At 38.5% G+C, this 18,197-nt stretch overlaps 1 protein-coding gene across 8 annotated transcripts in view; it reads right to left on the minus strand.

Moving 5' to 3' along the window:
- Positions 1–1,126: 1,126 nt before the first annotated feature.
- The window catches only part of TTC7B (tetratricopeptide repeat domain 7B), a 146,588-nt gene continuing 129,517 nt past the window's right edge, over positions 1,127–18,197 (minus strand). For 7 of the 8 annotated variants that reach the window (XM_074868596.1, XM_074868594.1, XM_074868593.1 and 4 more), the window contains one exon: positions 1,127–2,126. In XM_074868596.1, coding sequence (XP_074724697.1) covers positions 1,905–2,126 — 222 coding nt within the window. In that variant the 3' untranslated portion in view covers positions 1,127–1,904. The remainder of the gene's footprint in view (positions 2,127–18,197) is intronic. The other variant, XM_074868597.1, reaches the window with a different exon arrangement.

Here is an 18,197-nt window from a genome sequence, read left to right on the forward strand (position 1 = left end):
AAAGAGAGAACAGTTGGCAAATAGAAAAAAAATAAAGCCAAGGACAGCAGGAAGAAAACATGCAAAACAGGCACTCTAAAAGGGGAAGGAAAACTTTGATGTTTTTGCAGCGAGCAAGATGACACAATTTCTACTGCCTTTTAAATAGATTTGAAAACACTACCTGTTACAGACTTTTGGTCCATTTTACAGAGAACATATGGTCTAAACACTAAGCAAATACAATTTGAAAGTAGCCTCAGCCTAAAAGGCACATGAAATGCTAGGGGGGAAAAAAGAGAGGCAAAAATGAAGAGCTCCTTCAAGTTTAAGTCTTTTTGGAGATTCTCTCTGGAGTGCGCAGAGCCTGTGTCACAGTGAGGACCCTCCATGCATTTGAGGTGAGTAAGCTCTCTGGTGAGCAACAAAGAAAAACATTTGCCGTTATTTTTCTGAATCATCTGCCATCTTGTGCTAAGCACTTTAAAACCACTTTTTGAGACAAATACCAAGGAGCACCCAGTCTAACGTGGAACCTGGAATTCTTCCCAGGCTCCATACAAGCCCAACGTTGTAAATCAGCAGACACCAGACTACTCTACAGCTCACACACCCTGAATATTCATTGCAACGAATAACTCTTCTCCACACATCCCAGAGAAACTCTGTCAAGTATTTGTCTGTTAAACATTTGGCCCTGTTACTACTGATATGGCAGTAATACGTTACCAGCCAACGTTTCCTTCAAGGGACGGAAAGTGCAGGAGATGTTGAGAAAGAACTATGAAGACGGGTAAAGAAAACTGAAGAATAGCATGTAAATATTTAACATGCATTTCCCAAGCACTACCAAGGTACAGGTAGATGTCTATGCATTACGTAGAGGCAGAGTAATCTAGCTTCATTGAGAGGTGGAGTGGAAGGAAGAAAAAAGGAGTGGCAGTGAAGATTTAAGGAAACCTGAAATCTAAGATAACAATACCATTGGCAAAGAGTATAGCGGCTTCTTTTCTCTAGATTGGCCTCAGGGCATTTAATTTTGGTGTCGTTCATCTTCAAGGCCAGCCAGCCACAGGCCCCACATCATAAAAACGTGTTCACAAGCCAACTATGTTCCCCTGGGTTCTTGACCAGGACACAGGAAAGGTTCCATTTAAAAATCATTTTATTATTAACATAATCTTCCCATTAGCCAAGTGTGGGTCATGTATAAGGAATGTCGGTAAATATTCCATTTGAGGCTTCTTTTTACATATTTCCATTGATAAATAAACTCTGAATTCACATAAAAAAGTTAAACTTAAATAACCAATATATTTTTTGTAACAGGCATACATTGGTAAAATATAAATATTCTTGTACTCAGCCTTTGCTCTAAATAGAGATAACAGTTAGCCACACATCACAGTTATTAACAACTGAAAACAAGAACTCGACTGATTTTCTGGCCTGGACTAAAATAGAGATGGAAACAGAAAATTCACATTTTGACTTTGGGCCAAAAGAGGTTGAGAGGCAGGAAGAGAACAGTTTTATTAACAGCCTTGTTAAAAATAGTCTGCTCTGCCACTGAATTTTAACTTATTCTACATTTGGTAGTTGATTCCATTATAATTTTATGTAACACTCAAGTATCACTAACAAAATATGGCACATCATCCATGAACAATATAATGATGTTTTAAAACTACCAGGGCAAAAATGTAGGTGATATGAGTGATTTGGTTCTGACTAGCCATTTTGTCCTCTCAGTCTAACATTAATATATTGCATCACATCACTGTTTTGGCCACTTTCCTGCCAAAGACTGGAGTTTGTTACCTGTAGCTCTAAAGTTTTTCAAACTAACCAGTTACCAGGCAGCCTGATACACTGGGTTTCCTCACTCAGAAGTCAGACCAAAATCGGTTGATCAAGATGCCCTCTCAAAGGACTCTAGGAATGATGGTAAAAGGGACCACAGGACTGCTAGCTTCAAGCTCCAGCGCTGTCAGGAAGCATTCAGTCGCGGCATCATCATTGCCTTGAGCCTGCAGCACCTCTCCCAGGCCGTTCCAGACCTCATGGGCCGTGGAGTTCACCTGGACGGCATCTCTGAGAATCTTCTCTGCCAAGCTATAGCGCCCAAGCTGGTGAAGTATCAGAGCCTTCAAGAAAAAGAAAGAAAAATGGTTGAGATTGGCCAATAGGACTTTCCCGAAGCTCAAATGATGTATCACAACATTGAAATAAGTGTAGGCAGATCTTGGATTCAAAGTGTTATAGACTATGTAATACTTTTTTCTTTTTTTTAAACAAAAGAAGTGACCTGAAGCAGGACTGGAGTAAGCTACGTCACACCAACAAGGAATCAAGTGGCTTTGGACAGGAAACAAAGACACTGAGTTGAACAACAAAAACTCCACCCAAACACCAAAAATCAGTAAGTACCTGAGCTTTTGTGGCAAGCTCTTGCGTCTAAAGTCCTACTAAGGTGTGTGCCCTGAAGTGTTTGTATCCTGGTTGTGCATTTCAGCACCCAGCTCCTAACATCTGAGATCATACTCACAGCACCATCGGCTCTCAGCGATGGCAGTAACAGAACTGAATTCAGCCTAATGGGCAACAGCCATGGTATTCAATTCAGCCTGTGGAACAGGAAGTGTGCTGGGACTAATATTGCACCAGTAGTACATAAAGGTCCAGCAGGCAGGTAACTTCCTTAGGAGCTTCCTAGACACAGATTCTTTGTCCTCCTCTGTGGGATGGGATCCAGTTCAACACCACGCAATCCAAGAGGATGTCTGAATCCACTAGGATATGGGCTGAATGAGGCAGTAGAGATCTCCATCCATCACATTCAGCTATGTTACTGTGCCAGAGAAGTCATGAAATGACCCAGTAAGAGAGCTTTATTCTGTGATTATAACAATCCTAACGATGTTATGCATTTTTAACTTTGTAATTCTGTATTGCAAAATGCAATATGGACCACAAATCTTTGTTTTCCAGAGAGGCATATCCTGATTACATGCTTACAGATTCATTGTGACTTCTCCCCTCCCAGCCCCCACTCCTTGGACCATGATTTCTCTTATCTCCCTCTGTACATCTGCCCCTCAAATCCTTATAAACCTAAGTGCCAACGATTAGAAAGTACTGAAATTCTATGCAAACCTTGCATTATCCAAGATACGTTTCTCGAATTCCACCCACCATGCTGACTTTCAGCATGGGTAGACTGCTAACTCCATCCTACAGAGCAACAGAGCAGACCATGCTTTGAAGAACAATATAAAGAGCACTGTATAGTATTGCCAAGTAAATAAATGCAATGAAGGCTAATTTCTATCAGCCTAGCAGATGTTCTCACATAAAGGTGCTAGAAGGCTTTTCTGGTTTGGGATTTTTTTGAGCTGTCAAGTGAGTCAGCATTTCCAGAGTGAGTGAACAGTACTTCCAATCCAAAAATCAGATAACTCTCAGGGTCAATGTTTTTCTCCCTGCAGGAAAGTGACTGTCAGTGACTGGTAGGTATCAGATGTGAAACTACAAAAACTGAAGCAAGGAGGTGGAATATATAAAGGTGGTTCGGCTGCATGCACCTAACCTTAGTAAAACTAAAATGTTCTTATTTTTTGAGACAAGATTCTCTAATTAATTTTTAATTTTTTTTCTGTGCAGATTTGTGTATTTTATACTAAACAGGTGAGTTCTTAGTGTAATACTTTTTTCCCCAAATATGCCAGACTATTTTCCCCACTTCCTAAGGATACAAGCTGTTCTTTCCAAGACCAAAGGAAACTGATACAAGGAAATGATCACCTGCTTTGCAACTTATTTACTTACAGCAATTTATAGTGATTTCTGAATATTGCTTGATAATCCTATTTTCCCTGACTGTTCTGTGGAAACTTACCAAGAACTACTATGTTCGGCAAAAATAAGAGACACGTCCTTGGAAACCAGATGTGTTCTAACAAGTTTAGTCTTTGTAGTGGATAGATAGCCATATATGGGCGATAGAAACTAATATACTGGTGCTTTTAGATAAGATAGAGGTGGTAAACCAGCTGGAACCACTATTGTTGTTCAAGAAATTGGCTAAGAGAATCTGCGCATGCTCCAAGGAAAAGTACAAGGTGAGAAAGACTATGAGCCTTCCTCCAAAAGACCCCTGAAGACGACCACCAGGAGGCAACGTGCAGGCGCAAAGATAACAAACTGCTGACACCAGCCTTTTGAACTAACCCAGCCTTACTTATGCATATGTATATTTGTATTATGCAATCCAATGAATATATATCCACACTCTATAAGTTTCTGGTAAAATGTGCTGTTGGTCTGCAAGCTTTGTGGAGAAATCCCCTTGGACCCTGGCACTGGAGTAAACATGCCTGCTTTATAACACTCTCTGAGTTGTAGAGTCTGTTTCCGCAAATCAAAACAACCAAATTTTGCAGCTATAAGCCTGTTGATGGGAACAGAAACACGTTATGTCATATCTGCCCTATTGGAAGAGAGTGTAGCTGAGATTTTCCAGCTGATAGAACCAGAGCAAATACTAGCTGTTTGCCTGCTGTTACACTTTTCTAAAAATATAAGCTATTTAGCACTAGTGAAGGAACCATTCTTGCATCAGATTGCATCCTGTACCCTCATGTTTTGAGAGCACAGCTTTTAGAGGGAGAGTCTCCCAAAAGTCAGTCTTTCACTGGTGTCTCAGGTTGGGATGGTAAGAAGACTCCTGCCTTGGGTAGCAACAACTGGGGCATTGAGCTTTGCTTCCAAAGAACCAGTGGAGAGAAAATCAGATCCATTTCATTCAGAGCATCAAAAGGATAGTGACATTTGGTCACTATAGCTGTGGGCTAAGCTCAAACAAGTGATCTAGAGAAAGAAGACATAATACCCTCTGATTCATTAACTCTCTCAGAATGATAGATGTCATATATTGTGAGTGTGCAGTTTGTAGCTCTTCTTCCCAGATGACTTCATTAAAATTCTGAGGCACAGAACATTTCAAACTGTTTGCAGTCCTTGCCTGACTTTGCTCTATCAAGCATTACGCTACAAACTACAGGGAGAAGGAGCAGGCATGCCTATCACGCAGCAACATCCTTCAGTGTCCTCGCACCACCACCCAATCCAAGAAAACTGACCTCCAGTTTACCAGCTGTCATCATACACTTGCCCTCTGTACTAAAACCTTCAGGAAAACAAAACAAACCAAAAAAACAAAGCACTAAAACCAAAAAACCCTAAAAAAACCCCAAACCAAAACTCCTCTAAGATTTCCCAGAAATCAATACAAATTATCCTAATCCTTCACTGTGTATTTTCCTTTGCTTTCTAACTGGAAACAAAATCTTGAAGCTACCAGTTCTGTCCTTTACCTATTTAGCAGCAGATGTACAGACAATATTTATCTGCAGAATAACGTTAGGTCTCTTGCTTTATGGCCACAGATGGACTTGAACAACACATCAACTCTGCAGAAACACAGAGAGGTACCTAAGTGACATATGGCTCACACCTTCATACTTGGCACGTTGCTTTAAAACCTAAACAGAATGCCTTCTCCCTATACCCTCTTTATAAACAGGAATATAAACTTAAAAAAAAAAAAAAGATAGGGATTTTGGAACCTGAATCAATTAGACAAACTGCTGTATAGTAATTTGAGTAAACAATAAGAAATATTAGTAGGAAAACACCCATTCTAGAAAAGATGATGAAAACAGGAAGTTCCTGAGGGCTTACACTAATCTAAGGCAAACTATTTGTTCTTTGTACATTTTAAAATGCTGCAGTACTTGACAGAGGTGTTTAAGACAACTGTTGGCATCCTGCTAGGAGAAAGCAGGATCTTTCCTGCTATTGCATCTCTTTCACTAGCTCTTTCACATGAAAGACCAGTAAATTTATAACATTTGCTTCTAACACAGTTATAAAAGCCTCTAACGCGTGTGGGCTTCTTCATTTTGCAGCTCAGTACAAATTTTGTTTATTATTTTTCCCCATGTTTGGTTTACTGAGAAATCTGGGGTTCTTTGGGCGTTGTTTTGGAGTTTTTTGTCAAACCACTGATCTCCCCTAAGTGTGTAAAGGCTTCCAGCTTCTGTCTGTTCAGGCTGTTTTTCTGTTGTAAACTCTCTAAGCAAATCTCATTTTTCTTGTAGCCAGTTTTACATTGTAGAAGTTGATTTTGTAACTCAAAAAGCTCCAAGAGAAAACTAATCAGAAGTGGCACAGGCAGATAGCGAAGGGAATCTATAAAGAAACAAAGACACTTTTTTGTGCCATCATCCCAAGAAGTGAAAGGAGTGCTTCTTGTTGATATTTATACCAGTCACTTTGAATAATCAACAGTACTCATAGATTTGTGGAGTTCAGATGCTCTCTGCTCAAGGAAAGGTCAACAGCCCTTTACAGTGCTCTGGCCATCGTTGGGGCTCAGAGCTGAGAGTAACAGGGACTTCTCGATTTCAAGAGCCTACAGAAATGGCTTTCTGAAAAAACAGAACAAAACCCTTCAGGAATTAATAAAAAGTGGGGAAAAGTGCTTCCAACTTTCTTCTCTGCTGCAGGTTATTTTCAAGATCTTGCTGATGCTTTCGTCATCCAGTCTGGAGTCATAAATTCTCACTCTAGTTGGTCAACGATTTTACATGTGTTTGCTCCCTCGATGATCACCCTTACACTTCCTTTTACACTGCCCCACATACAAAACTGCTATTCTTTGCCTATTTCACCAAAGCATCTATCCGAGGATTGTTTTTATAATGCTCAGCCAAACAGGGCCCAACCCCTGACTGAAGGCCCTTGGCACTGTTGTCAAAATACCGCCCAGAGAAACAGCTATTGAGTCTGAATAGATAGAAATATCTTAATGTACCATCCAAAACATTTGGCTGAATAACCTTCATTTATACTTATCTTGCATGCGTTAAGGAATGGCAATTATATCTTGTGTATTTTGGATACTGACTTGGGACTAATCATGTCTAGTGTTTTAATTAACAACACATCACAAGAATTATGTGATGATACAATTAGCTAAGAAAAAGTTAAGAGAATATGATATAGAAAGCAACAGGCTGATCATGAGAACTATAATAACAGAAATGTGGCAAAAGTCAGTAAAACAAAGTGGAAAATAACAGTAACACAGAAGTTCTGTGGCATGGTGGAAGCCTGTCAGCCAAGTAGCTTGGAAGAAGGACTTGGATGTATCAGGCAACCACAGGATGACAGTGTGAAAAAGTGCCAGTGTGAAAGAGGAAAACTCAACTGACATCAGGACAGGTTTCCACCAGCGAGAAAGACAACAGAGACTTTAGCAGCTGTGCTGTACACAGCTATAGTAGGGCCTCCTCTGGCACCTTGCATAGTCTCCTCTATTCAACAAAGGTCATTCAAACTGGCACAGAAAATGATATTGAGACAATCAATAAAAATCTTAATTTACAAGAGGAGACTGTTTGTTTAACCTAGCAAATCAAAAGCTGAGAGGAGATGAATTTACTTGCTATAAGAACAGTAGAGAGGACAGAATAGAGAAAAACTGTTTTAGTTAGAGAATAATGTTGGAACAAGAATACATGTGTATAAATTGGCTGTAAGTTTACCAAAAAAAAAAAGGTGAAAACATTCCTGGCAATTGGAGCAGAGAGATTTTGGAACAGCCTTCTACTCACAATAGCAGGGTACAAAACAGTGTTAAGACCAAGTCCTACAGGAAGAGCTTACATGCTCTGATGGTTACAAGGAAGAGACTTGTCTAGAGGGCCCAGGGAGCTTTCACTACTCCTGTTCCCAGTATCAGTTTCTCCCTTAACTGCATTGAGAGGTGATAACATTTGCATGCCTATATAATATTACTACTTGATGCTTCTCTTGTATGAACAACTTTCTCTTCACTTCTTGGGTTACACTGAAGAAGCACGTGCAGAGAAATGTCCAACTAATGAATACAAAGATGTCCTGGTTTCAGCTGCGATAGAGTTAATTTTTCTTCTTAGTAGCTAGAAGGCTGCTGTGTTTTGGATTCAGTATGGGATTTGCTATCAGAACAGTGTTGATAATACACTGGTATTTTCAGTTGTTGCTAAAAAATCAAGGACTTCCCATGCCCTGTCAGTGTGCAGGTGCACAAGAAGCTGTGAGGGAGCATAGCCAGAGCAATGGACCCAAACTGGCTGATGAAATATTCCATGTCATATAACGTCATGTTCAGTATACAGAGGAGGGTTGGCCGGGAAGGAGGGGGTTCTCTCTTGCTTCAGGGATTGTGGTTGCAGGATCTTGTTTTTTCCAGGTTTGCTAGCCAGAAATGGGCTGGGTATTTGTCGGCGGGTGGTGAGCAATCACATTGTGCATTACCCGTTTGTACTTTCTATTATTGTTATTACTGGTTTATTTTATTTCAATTATTAAAATGTTTTTATCTCAACCTACGAATCTCCTTACCTTTACCCCTCCAATTCTCTCCCCCATACCCCGGGTGGGGGAGGGTGAGCGAGCGGCTGTGTGGTGTTTGGCTGCCAGCTGGGTTTAAACCACGACAGTCCTTAAAAAGCAAAATTATGGTAGGTATCCAGCTTATTTCTGAAAAAAGAAAACTAGTGTGACAAAATTAATGGATTCTGAAATCTTCAAATCCATGAGGCCTCTTTTTTAAAACAAACCAACCAACCTCACGCTATATTCACACTCTTTCGGTCACAGAAAGATGCATAATGAAATTTTCAAATGCATGTAAGACAAGATGTTTAATCAGCATATTCACTTCAACAGGACCTAAATCCTCTGTCCAGTCAGATAACTTTCAGAATGTCAGTACCTATCTGTCTGTATCCTAGATAAACGAGATACCTTCAAAATTTGGTCTATGGTGATGGCATAATAAAACCAATAATTACAATTAACACCTTCTTCAATAAGCCAGAATTATATTTTGATATATATGGGACATGTCAAAATTATGTTTTGGCATAGTTACTTTTCCCCTTGCCGTTCAATATATTAAGGTTACTTTTCATTAGCTAAATGTAAGCATTTTTAGAACTGAAAACATTCAAATGAATTCTAATTTCCAAATGCAGCTTTACACATTCTTCAAGTAAACCCTTCAGTTAGAAAACGCATCATTATATATTAATAAAATATCATCACTCAGAATCTGAACAACATGATACAATAAGCAATTGTAGAAAGGCATAATTGCTTAAATAAGCATGTAGTGTAGACTTCACTGCAAAGGTATCTTTTCTTCTGTAAACGGGCTTTCTCTTTGCAAATTAACCTGTCATAATGAATAACTAAACAGTCAATAGAGAACACACATCTAGAAAAATAAACATGGGACAGAAATGGAAAACTACTTAAATAACTAATTCTTGATTTTGAGAGCATGAAAAAAAAGCCATTTAGAGGACTCTAGAAAGGTCACTTTTTAGATTTGCTGTTAGGCAAATAAGAAGCTAACATTCAAATATTTTCCATAGAAATAACTTTTTAAAAATTACAGCCATAATTATCACCCATTGTATGTCTCACCAAACCAGAGCTTCATCATAAAGTACTAAATAAGATTTGCCATAACTGTAAAAAAGAAAAAGTAAAAAGGTAACACTACAAAGATCACTGTGGTTTCTTCAATGTGACTAAAATTTTCTGCTCAAGAGAACCGGAGGTTTTCTTAAGGTTTAAGTGTCTGACTACTTCTCCACACCTCTGGGAAAATAAGCAGTTCTCAGTCTCAACAGAAGCACCACTTGAGACTTTTACCTTTATTCATTTAACATCAAGAGGAACAATTTGATTTTCTCTAAGAAAAATACAGACTACAGGTGGGAGACGTCCTCAAAAGCAACAAAATTTATTTCAAAGTGGAAAAAATATAATGGGAACATTGTCCATAAGTCCATTTGCACTTTGGCCTTCTTCAGAGAGGATGCTGAACTCTCAGCACTGAACTCTCTTGTAACTCTGCAGAGAAGGAAACTGATAACTGGGAGAAATGGAGAGCATATGTGAAGAAGAAATGTGGCTGACCTAACACGCAAAAAAGCATCAGAGATGCTCACCATGTTTAAGAATCACAGTCTGTTGACCTGCAAAAGACTCAACTACGGAGATTTGAGTTCTACCAAATAGAATATTTTTATTAACTTTTTCCTAGTAGGTCTATTACATGACTTGTTTGCTAAAGAGCTTCTAAATTTGTATGATGCAGACCTTATTCAGCTAAAAAATACCCCTCAGAGCTAAAAGTTTCCCTTGCAAAAACAACAGCTATAAGAAAACATTATAGGCATGTGAAAATAAAAATAGACTGATTTTGCTTTTAATGATGAGAGCAGGGAGACAGAAGAACAGCAGAAATACTACTCGCTGGTTTGCTGATGACCTGCTGAAGCCCAACAAGCTAGCAGCCACAAATATATAATCAGATATAGAAGCTAAACAGATGTGGCAATTAATTATTTTTAAAAGTAATAACAAAAGGCCTAGAGAACTCACTACATCCAACTCCACAGTAATTTTCCCAGGTCACTATTTTATTTTTTTTGTTAAACAAGTCCCATCCTGTCTAAGAGAGAATCAACTTTCAACCATGGTACGCAGAAAGACATGATAGAAACATCCCATCTTATCTAAAAGACTTGAAAAATCAAGGATTACGACCATAAACAGTTACAAAAATTAATATGCAATGTATGCATTGCAAATCCATATGCACTGTAATTTTAGCATCAAAAAACTGCCCCTTGTTACATGCTGCTTTTTCAGCCTATTTTGCATGTGTTAAGGTGGCTGCTATTTTCAAACAAATCTATCAAACTTGAAGGTTTACCAGAGACTTGACAGTGTTATGCTATAATAATGAAACAGAAGAAGTGTTAGCAAGGCAAAAAGAGAAGAATTTGTCATGATATATGGAAAAATAAATAAAATTCTGCAGCTGGTATTTCCCATCCTCTGTGATAAAAATACACATTTTAAATGTATTCTATAATCAATAGTTTACACTTACGTAGAGTGAAATAGCACATTATTTATATCCTATGCTCTCCTATTTTCCTTTTAGCTGATGAATTTATGCTGAAACGTCCATCTAATGGAAGTATGACTTTGCACAAGAAATCATTTATTAACTCCTTCTTTCAAAGGCATACACCAAGAACAGTTGCATGTTTAGTCATTGTAAGTAACTATTTTCTGCAAGTGCAAAAAAACTGTGACATGGTGCATCAGTTTGAAATAAGTCATTCCATCAGACTAACGATGAATAAACATAGTTCTGTGTCTACAATGACACAGATGCATTTTAATGCAGGGATTTTTAAGGGTGTCCATATCATAAGGTTTAAAAGCAACTGGACTGACCACTAACACTTACAAGTAAAAATAATTTTCCATAAAATAAATGCATAATTTTTTCAATTGGGAAAAGAAACTACAAAGTGTATGCAATTTGTTTCCAAAATGCAGAATGTAAAACTACTTATCTCATTTTCTCTAGTAATGCAATTCTTTTGAATAATGAAAAGTGTGTTTTTTAAAATGTGCTCACAATAAAACTTCCTAGGAGCTCAGTATGGACTTCTCTTTTTTTAAATGAGGACAACCAGCTGATACTACTACAGCTGATCACTCACTAAACCAAACCAAAGCAACTGATGAACAAATAGGAACCCGCACCTGCAGGCAATACTTTCGTTCATTGCCTGTCCTACGTGTCCCTTCTGGCCTTGTCCCCCTTCACTTGCCTTCCTCGATCCCCAGCACAGCCAGGAACAGCTCTGTGCTCTGTGTCACAGCCGAAGCAAGCTCCCAACCCCAGTTTGTTATTTCTCTACCCTTCCCCCAGTGCTAACATACCCCCCTAAGGTATCCAATCGCTTCCCCTGCTGCAAAACACTTGTTGCTAGGAGAAAACCTACTGCTTGGCAACAGATTTTTAAAACAACAACTTTGGCTTTGTTACTCACTGAACTTTACATTGGCAGCATGGAATAACGAACATGCGTGGTTGTTTGTGCATCTGTGTATTTATAACCTCCTTGAAAATGACTGACCCCTTCCAACAGGGATGTGCTTGCCTTTTAGTTTGTTACTGTTCAAAGCCGATAACGCAGAAAGGTTCAAAACTGAAGTTTGTTTTTTAAAACTGCTGATCGTAGCCTTCCACCAAGATGGAAGCTCTTGGAGAAATTAATTTCCTGTTGAGACAGCATGATCTTGCAATAGTTGGCTGTAATTTTGATTTACACTTTATGTGAACGCCCTATCAGCTTATAAAACCAGCATGACTACCATGCTATATTGCAAGAACTAATTTGAGTATAGCAAGCACATTGGAAACAAATAAAACACCTTAGTGGTAGAGTGAAACAGCTAGGGACTTCAGAGACTAATTTTTAATCTCCACCTGAAAATTATACTGAGGGTCTTATTTCATACGCTGTATCTACAAACACAGTAAAATCACGATTCTCCCTTCAGAGGCCAGGTGGCTACAGCTCTGGCAAGTACTGCATCACCACTGGCATCTGGGAATAATTAAGTACAACCTTAGTCCTCAGATTATGGCTAGTCCTGAATTTGGAGTACTTGTTATCTGGTGCAAATGTTTTACACTTTCTCCCAGCTGTGACACCATGAGGCCACACTGAAGTGTAGGTGACTTGTCTCTCGATCTCCTCCCTCCATCTTGAAGCTCAGCAGCACTATGTCTTCCCTCCTCGCCCTTCCAGCACTGAAGCCACATCAGCATCTTCTCACCTTTCCCACAAACGAGAGAAGAGATGTATAGCATCCTTCAAGTACATACAACTGTAAGGAGAACTGGTGCTGGAGATCACAGCTCAGACAGTGCTCTTTATGAAATGGGCCCACAGAAATGTCCTTAATTCAGTATATTCTTGTATATTGTCATTCATACACTCACCCTTTGTCCCCTATGTAGACATTCTATAGATATAAGTGCATGACCTAATTACAGTACTGAAATCCTACCATTTTATCAGTCTAATCTGTGGCTGTATTTCAACATTGCCTGGTTTCAAAAGCAAGGCTAGGTTTACTACTGCATCATTGTGCTACCCACAGAGACTCCCAGGTACTGTTTGTTACTGATGCCATTGTTTTCCCAGTTTGTTAGTCACAGGGCCGGAAGCAGAGAAAATTGTATTTCTGTTATTCAAGACTTAGGACTAACAGAAAAGTGCTTTCAATAAAAAAACCCCCAAATCCTCCAAAAATTATACAAGTGCAGAACAGGCTAGAGGAACAGAAAACCTCAGACCAAGATTCTTGAAACGAGGAGTCTCAAAGTCTGCCCACTGAGTCAATATTCAAGCATTCGAGCAAAAGCTGGATTCTTTCACAAGAACTGAGGATACTGGGAATTCAGAGTCTATTCCACTAACTAAAGATTTGATTTCAGTTTAGTACATCTCAAGGTTCCTAGTTTTGAAAGCTTGTGCTCCATGCAAAATTATCATAAAGAAATTAATGTTCTTCTGCCCATCAGTCAACCACTGATAGAATTAAAGAATAATCAGAAATAGTAAGCAATGACTTTTTAAGAAGCTGTTTTTCATTAATGACAGTTTTTCTATAAAATTACAATGAATATAGTGGTGGTATGTGGCTTCTAGAAATAGTTATTAGAAAAACTGATCAAATGTTCTAATGAAGAAATCAATCTGAAGTCAGGGGAGTAGCTTGTGTATCAAAGAAAAATCAGAGTTGCAGATCCAGCACTAGGTTCTGTGGTTAAAATTCATAATTGATAGAGCTGCCAGAGTTCAAACTGAGTACTTTGGAGATCTTTAGCTAGATAGCCACTATATTGAAAGCTAACACTTGTAGTCCATACTTGTACACACTCAATACTACTTGTCTGAACTTTTGAGACAATGGAAAAGGAATCAGAAGTGAATGATACTCTTCTGAAGTACCTTTTTTGCATTTATACATATGCATTTCTCTCAAATATTCTGACAAATGCTGTATTAAATATTCAGAGTCAGAACTGCAATATAAGATAAAAGATGACCAGTCCTTTCATTACTAAAGTAAACCAGAAATTCAACGATTAAAGCACATTATTCGCACTTTTATTCCTTTTGCCCTTAGCCAAAGAGACTTTTGCATATAGATGTACATACATATGTTATAACTATGGCTAACATCACTGCTTCAAAAGTGTTATGACATCACAGCAGCACATACTACACTGGCATTGAAGTAACCTCTAAGAAGAAGAGGTTATTTTTAATATAGCATTAATAAATATTTTTTTTATAGCATCCCCAGGAAACAGAGCACTTCCTCCCCCCCAAAGCAGATGTGAACTGCCATCTCCTCAGGCTTAATGCACTACAGTGGGAAGAGCCATCTTCATGGCTGTTTGCAAAATCTTCCCAGCATGAGAGGGAACACACCCCCTTTCTCCCCCCTGATTCTTAAATGAAAGGCAGAAGTCGTAGGTAGACTGCTAACCTGTCAGTCTGACAGGACAACTGCCAGCAGATCCATCTTTAAGGGAAGGCTATTTTCAGTGTGAAGGGAAGGCATACACCCTCCCATCTGTGCACCATCAGGCGGAGATCAGAAGAGCCAAACCCTAACCATTGGCTAAGAAAGGGCTTTTAGCACTTTCATAAATACAAACCAAAACATTTCTTTATATACTGACTTATCTTTCACAAAACTGAGGAAAAAAGCTTTGGACAATTAAAGAGAAAAACCCAAATGGCAGTGTTTTAGAAAAAAAAAACATTAAAAATAATTTTTTAAAAAAACTAAAAATAACATTAATGTACCTCAACAAATCAGCTTTTGCTAATACTGATCTGGAAACAAACAGGTAAATATAATTGAAGTATCACCTACCTTTTATAATTCACCTCCATATAAGCCTATCAGGTTTTCTCACAACTATCTTTGTGTGGATCATTGTTAACTCTTTATTTAAAACTTGTCAAAAATAAGGTATTTTCAGTTTAATTAACATCAGATCAGAAGAGCCCTCTGAGGTCCTTCAATTTGCTCCCCTGTTGTTACAGACAACCTTAACACAGGGTTTCTGTTTCACAGTGTTTAGACTGTAAGTGCTAGGAATCCTCTTCAAATCATCTTCCCAAATTTTTTCCTACCCGGTTTGTTTTAATCTGTTCCAGTGCCAATGTATCCTAGCCTTATTTTGATTACGCATATTCCTATCATGTTTACAATGAGCATATATTATTATTAAAGTTTCCTACTCCTCCCAGGAAACACTCCAGAGAATTTCCACTCTACAATTTGGTCACCTCAGTGCTCATTGTGTATAAGGACAACCCTGATGCAAAGCGACAGGCCAGTTTTGTCATCCAGCCACTTTATGTGGGATTACAAGAGAATCACAGGGTCAGCTGGGGAAGAAACCCCAAGTGAAACTTATGCTTTAGTTCACACTGAGGGTACACCTGCCCTGTTGGCCAGCCTCTACTGGTTTTACTGGGCATGGCAGTCTCCATATTTTGGGGACATGAAGCAACCTGTGGAGCATGAACACCACCACCTTCCATCAGGGAAGAAGAAATCTGTAGGCTTACAAAATTAATGGTGAGACTACACTGTTGACAAGATGATGACGTTGATAACTGGGACAACATGATGTCTTGTGCTGGGCTTGGCCAACTCATGAACAATGAAGACGTAGCTCTTGTAGAACAATGCAGATGTAGCTCAGATCAACTAGTACCCCAGTTCTTTCTCCTCCCCAGTAATTTCCATACTCAGTCTTGCTCTTGTATTTTATATTTGTGAAAGTCATCATATTTCTTTTTCTGAAGGGTCTCCAAGCCTCACTGATGCCTTCCTCTTGCAACTGCTCTTCCCAAGTAAAGGTAGTATATTAACTATCCTACAATTTTTTGTTAACTTAGGTTTCACTAAATATTGCTGGACTAATGATTTGTTATTTCACCCACTAGTTCTTCCAGAATTCTGGCCAACTCCTCCATAATCTTCCATCAGCAAGTACTTGCCACCATTTCCATACTTTCATTTCCACTGCTAATTTTACCTTTGGCATCCATGATGAGTATCACATTCCTGTTAGAGATTGAGGCAAAACACAAGTTTAATGCGGTTAAGGACTTTTTATAAATGGTTATCCATCACTGCACTGATTGACACAGCATGTTAAATCATATGCCATGGTTGGTTTATGGCTCTTGAAATCCATTTTCCAAACTGCATAATAAACTAGTGCACAAGGTTGGAATCTGCAGAGAAAGGGTAATTCAAAATGCTGTTTCTCCCTCAGTCCTTTCCTTTGGTTTACTATTGTCAGCTGACAGGCAGCTGAAATAGATTTGAATCCTGCTTCCCAGAGTGTCAGAATCTTGTCCATTTGAGTCACTTTTCTAGTTCACTGGAGCACAGTTGGCAGGAATAACACAAGAATGGCAGAAAAGGCACTCCCACACAAAGCTAGGATTTGATCAGAATAAGCAAAGTGGGAAGTTAATGCTCACTGAGTGAAGAGCTGAAATACAGAGTGGCAGCTTCCACTTTCAAGGATAAGAGCTACAGCAACAGTGTGGGTTTGGTGAGGAAGGCGGGAATTCTGGAACTTAGGGCAGCCACTGAGTGTGGGGTAAGACACAAACATTTCCTACCAGCTACTGTATTAAACATCCATGGATTTTAGCTTCAGCAAAAATACACAGATACAAATGTTAATTAAATCAAATGTAATGCACATGGTGGAAAGACTGCACCTACTAATAAAACTTCCTCCATTTTTAGGAAGCTTAGGGTTTGATTCTGCAGCAAATGAAATGACTGGATGCCCAGGCTAAAGCTACATCATTTGTTTTCAACAGAGATCACCAGCTGCTCACACTATCATATCACAATTTTAAAGGATATTAAGTTTGACGCATCAATTACTTTAATAAATCTGACACCATTTCATACTGTTTTATACTTTGTATCAAGAACAGTTATTTCTGGCAACTGTAACCTACCAACTTCTGGCTAGGCATTCAATTTACATGACAAAGCGTCATCACAGACTGTATTTGTGTCATAGCATTTCATAGCCCTCTGGTAAGTCCTTGGGTCCGTGACCCTCATAATACCATCTGTTCTGATGCCACTGTGGCTCTCACTTTTTCAAAAGGTCTTAAATTAAAAACCAGACAGAATCCCAGAGAAGCTATTATCAGCTGTCAGGACAAACTGTAAAAAAGACCATGAAAATTGGAAATTGAAATGGCTTTGCAGCTGATAGATGTTCACTTGCTCGTCTTTTGAACATCTGTAACCACTTGACAACATCTGCTTTGATTTATTACTTGCCCCCATTTAGAAAATAAAGGGTTTTGTTTTTAAATGAGATAATATACTTTTAAAACTATGTCTTGATTTTAAATTACTTATTTTAAGTAGCATAAACCACTTAACAGCAGAGAAATTTTAATTCAGAAACCAAGGCAAAAGCAGTCCTTTCTCTTAGTAGGTCAGATCACCTCTGATAGAAGGCAAGTATTTTTTCAAAGTGATACCTAACACAACCTTTATCCATGTAGATTTAGAGCTCTGAAACAATTTTCACACTGTGTATTGTACAGAAGAAATTTTAAATCTTCATGATTTTTTAAAAAAAAATTTTATTACCACAACCCTTTACTGATAAGGTCTTTATAACATTCACAATTCACCATTTTGTCTAAATATGTTATCCTGTCAAGTTATATAGCTAACTAACCTAATGGAGCAGAATACATTATGTTATATCTTGGAATAATTTTAAAAAGTCAACTTTTAACAGCTATCTCCACAAGCACTGACAGTAATGAAGCCTGGTTTGGTTTTCTAATGACTGTGTCTTATATAGAACTTACAAACACTCACTCTCATGTGTACTTGCTGATATCTAATAAAAATTTGAAATCATCAAACAGCCTCGGTAGCCCTTCCTCCTGCCTCTATTTTTGTAATACTTGCACAAGCCTGATTTTTTTTTTTTTAAACATCATTCCCTCCTCTATTCAGATGAAGCTGACTAAAGAATTTAAGTTATGAAGGCAAAGCTGATAAACACACACAAACAATAATGATTTAGTAAGCCTGATTTCCTAAGGATATCAGTCTTAGACAGCAAGTTCAATGTGTGATATAAACAGTGTATCAGTATTGGCTGAAGGAGACCGAACACACTGAACTGC

This window comes from Strix uralensis, chromosome 4 (genome assembly GCF_047716275.1).
Source record: "Strix uralensis isolate ZFMK-TIS-50842 chromosome 4, bStrUra1, whole genome shotgun sequence".
Classification (NCBI taxonomy): domain Eukaryota; kingdom Metazoa; phylum Chordata; class Aves; order Strigiformes; family Strigidae; genus Strix; species Strix uralensis.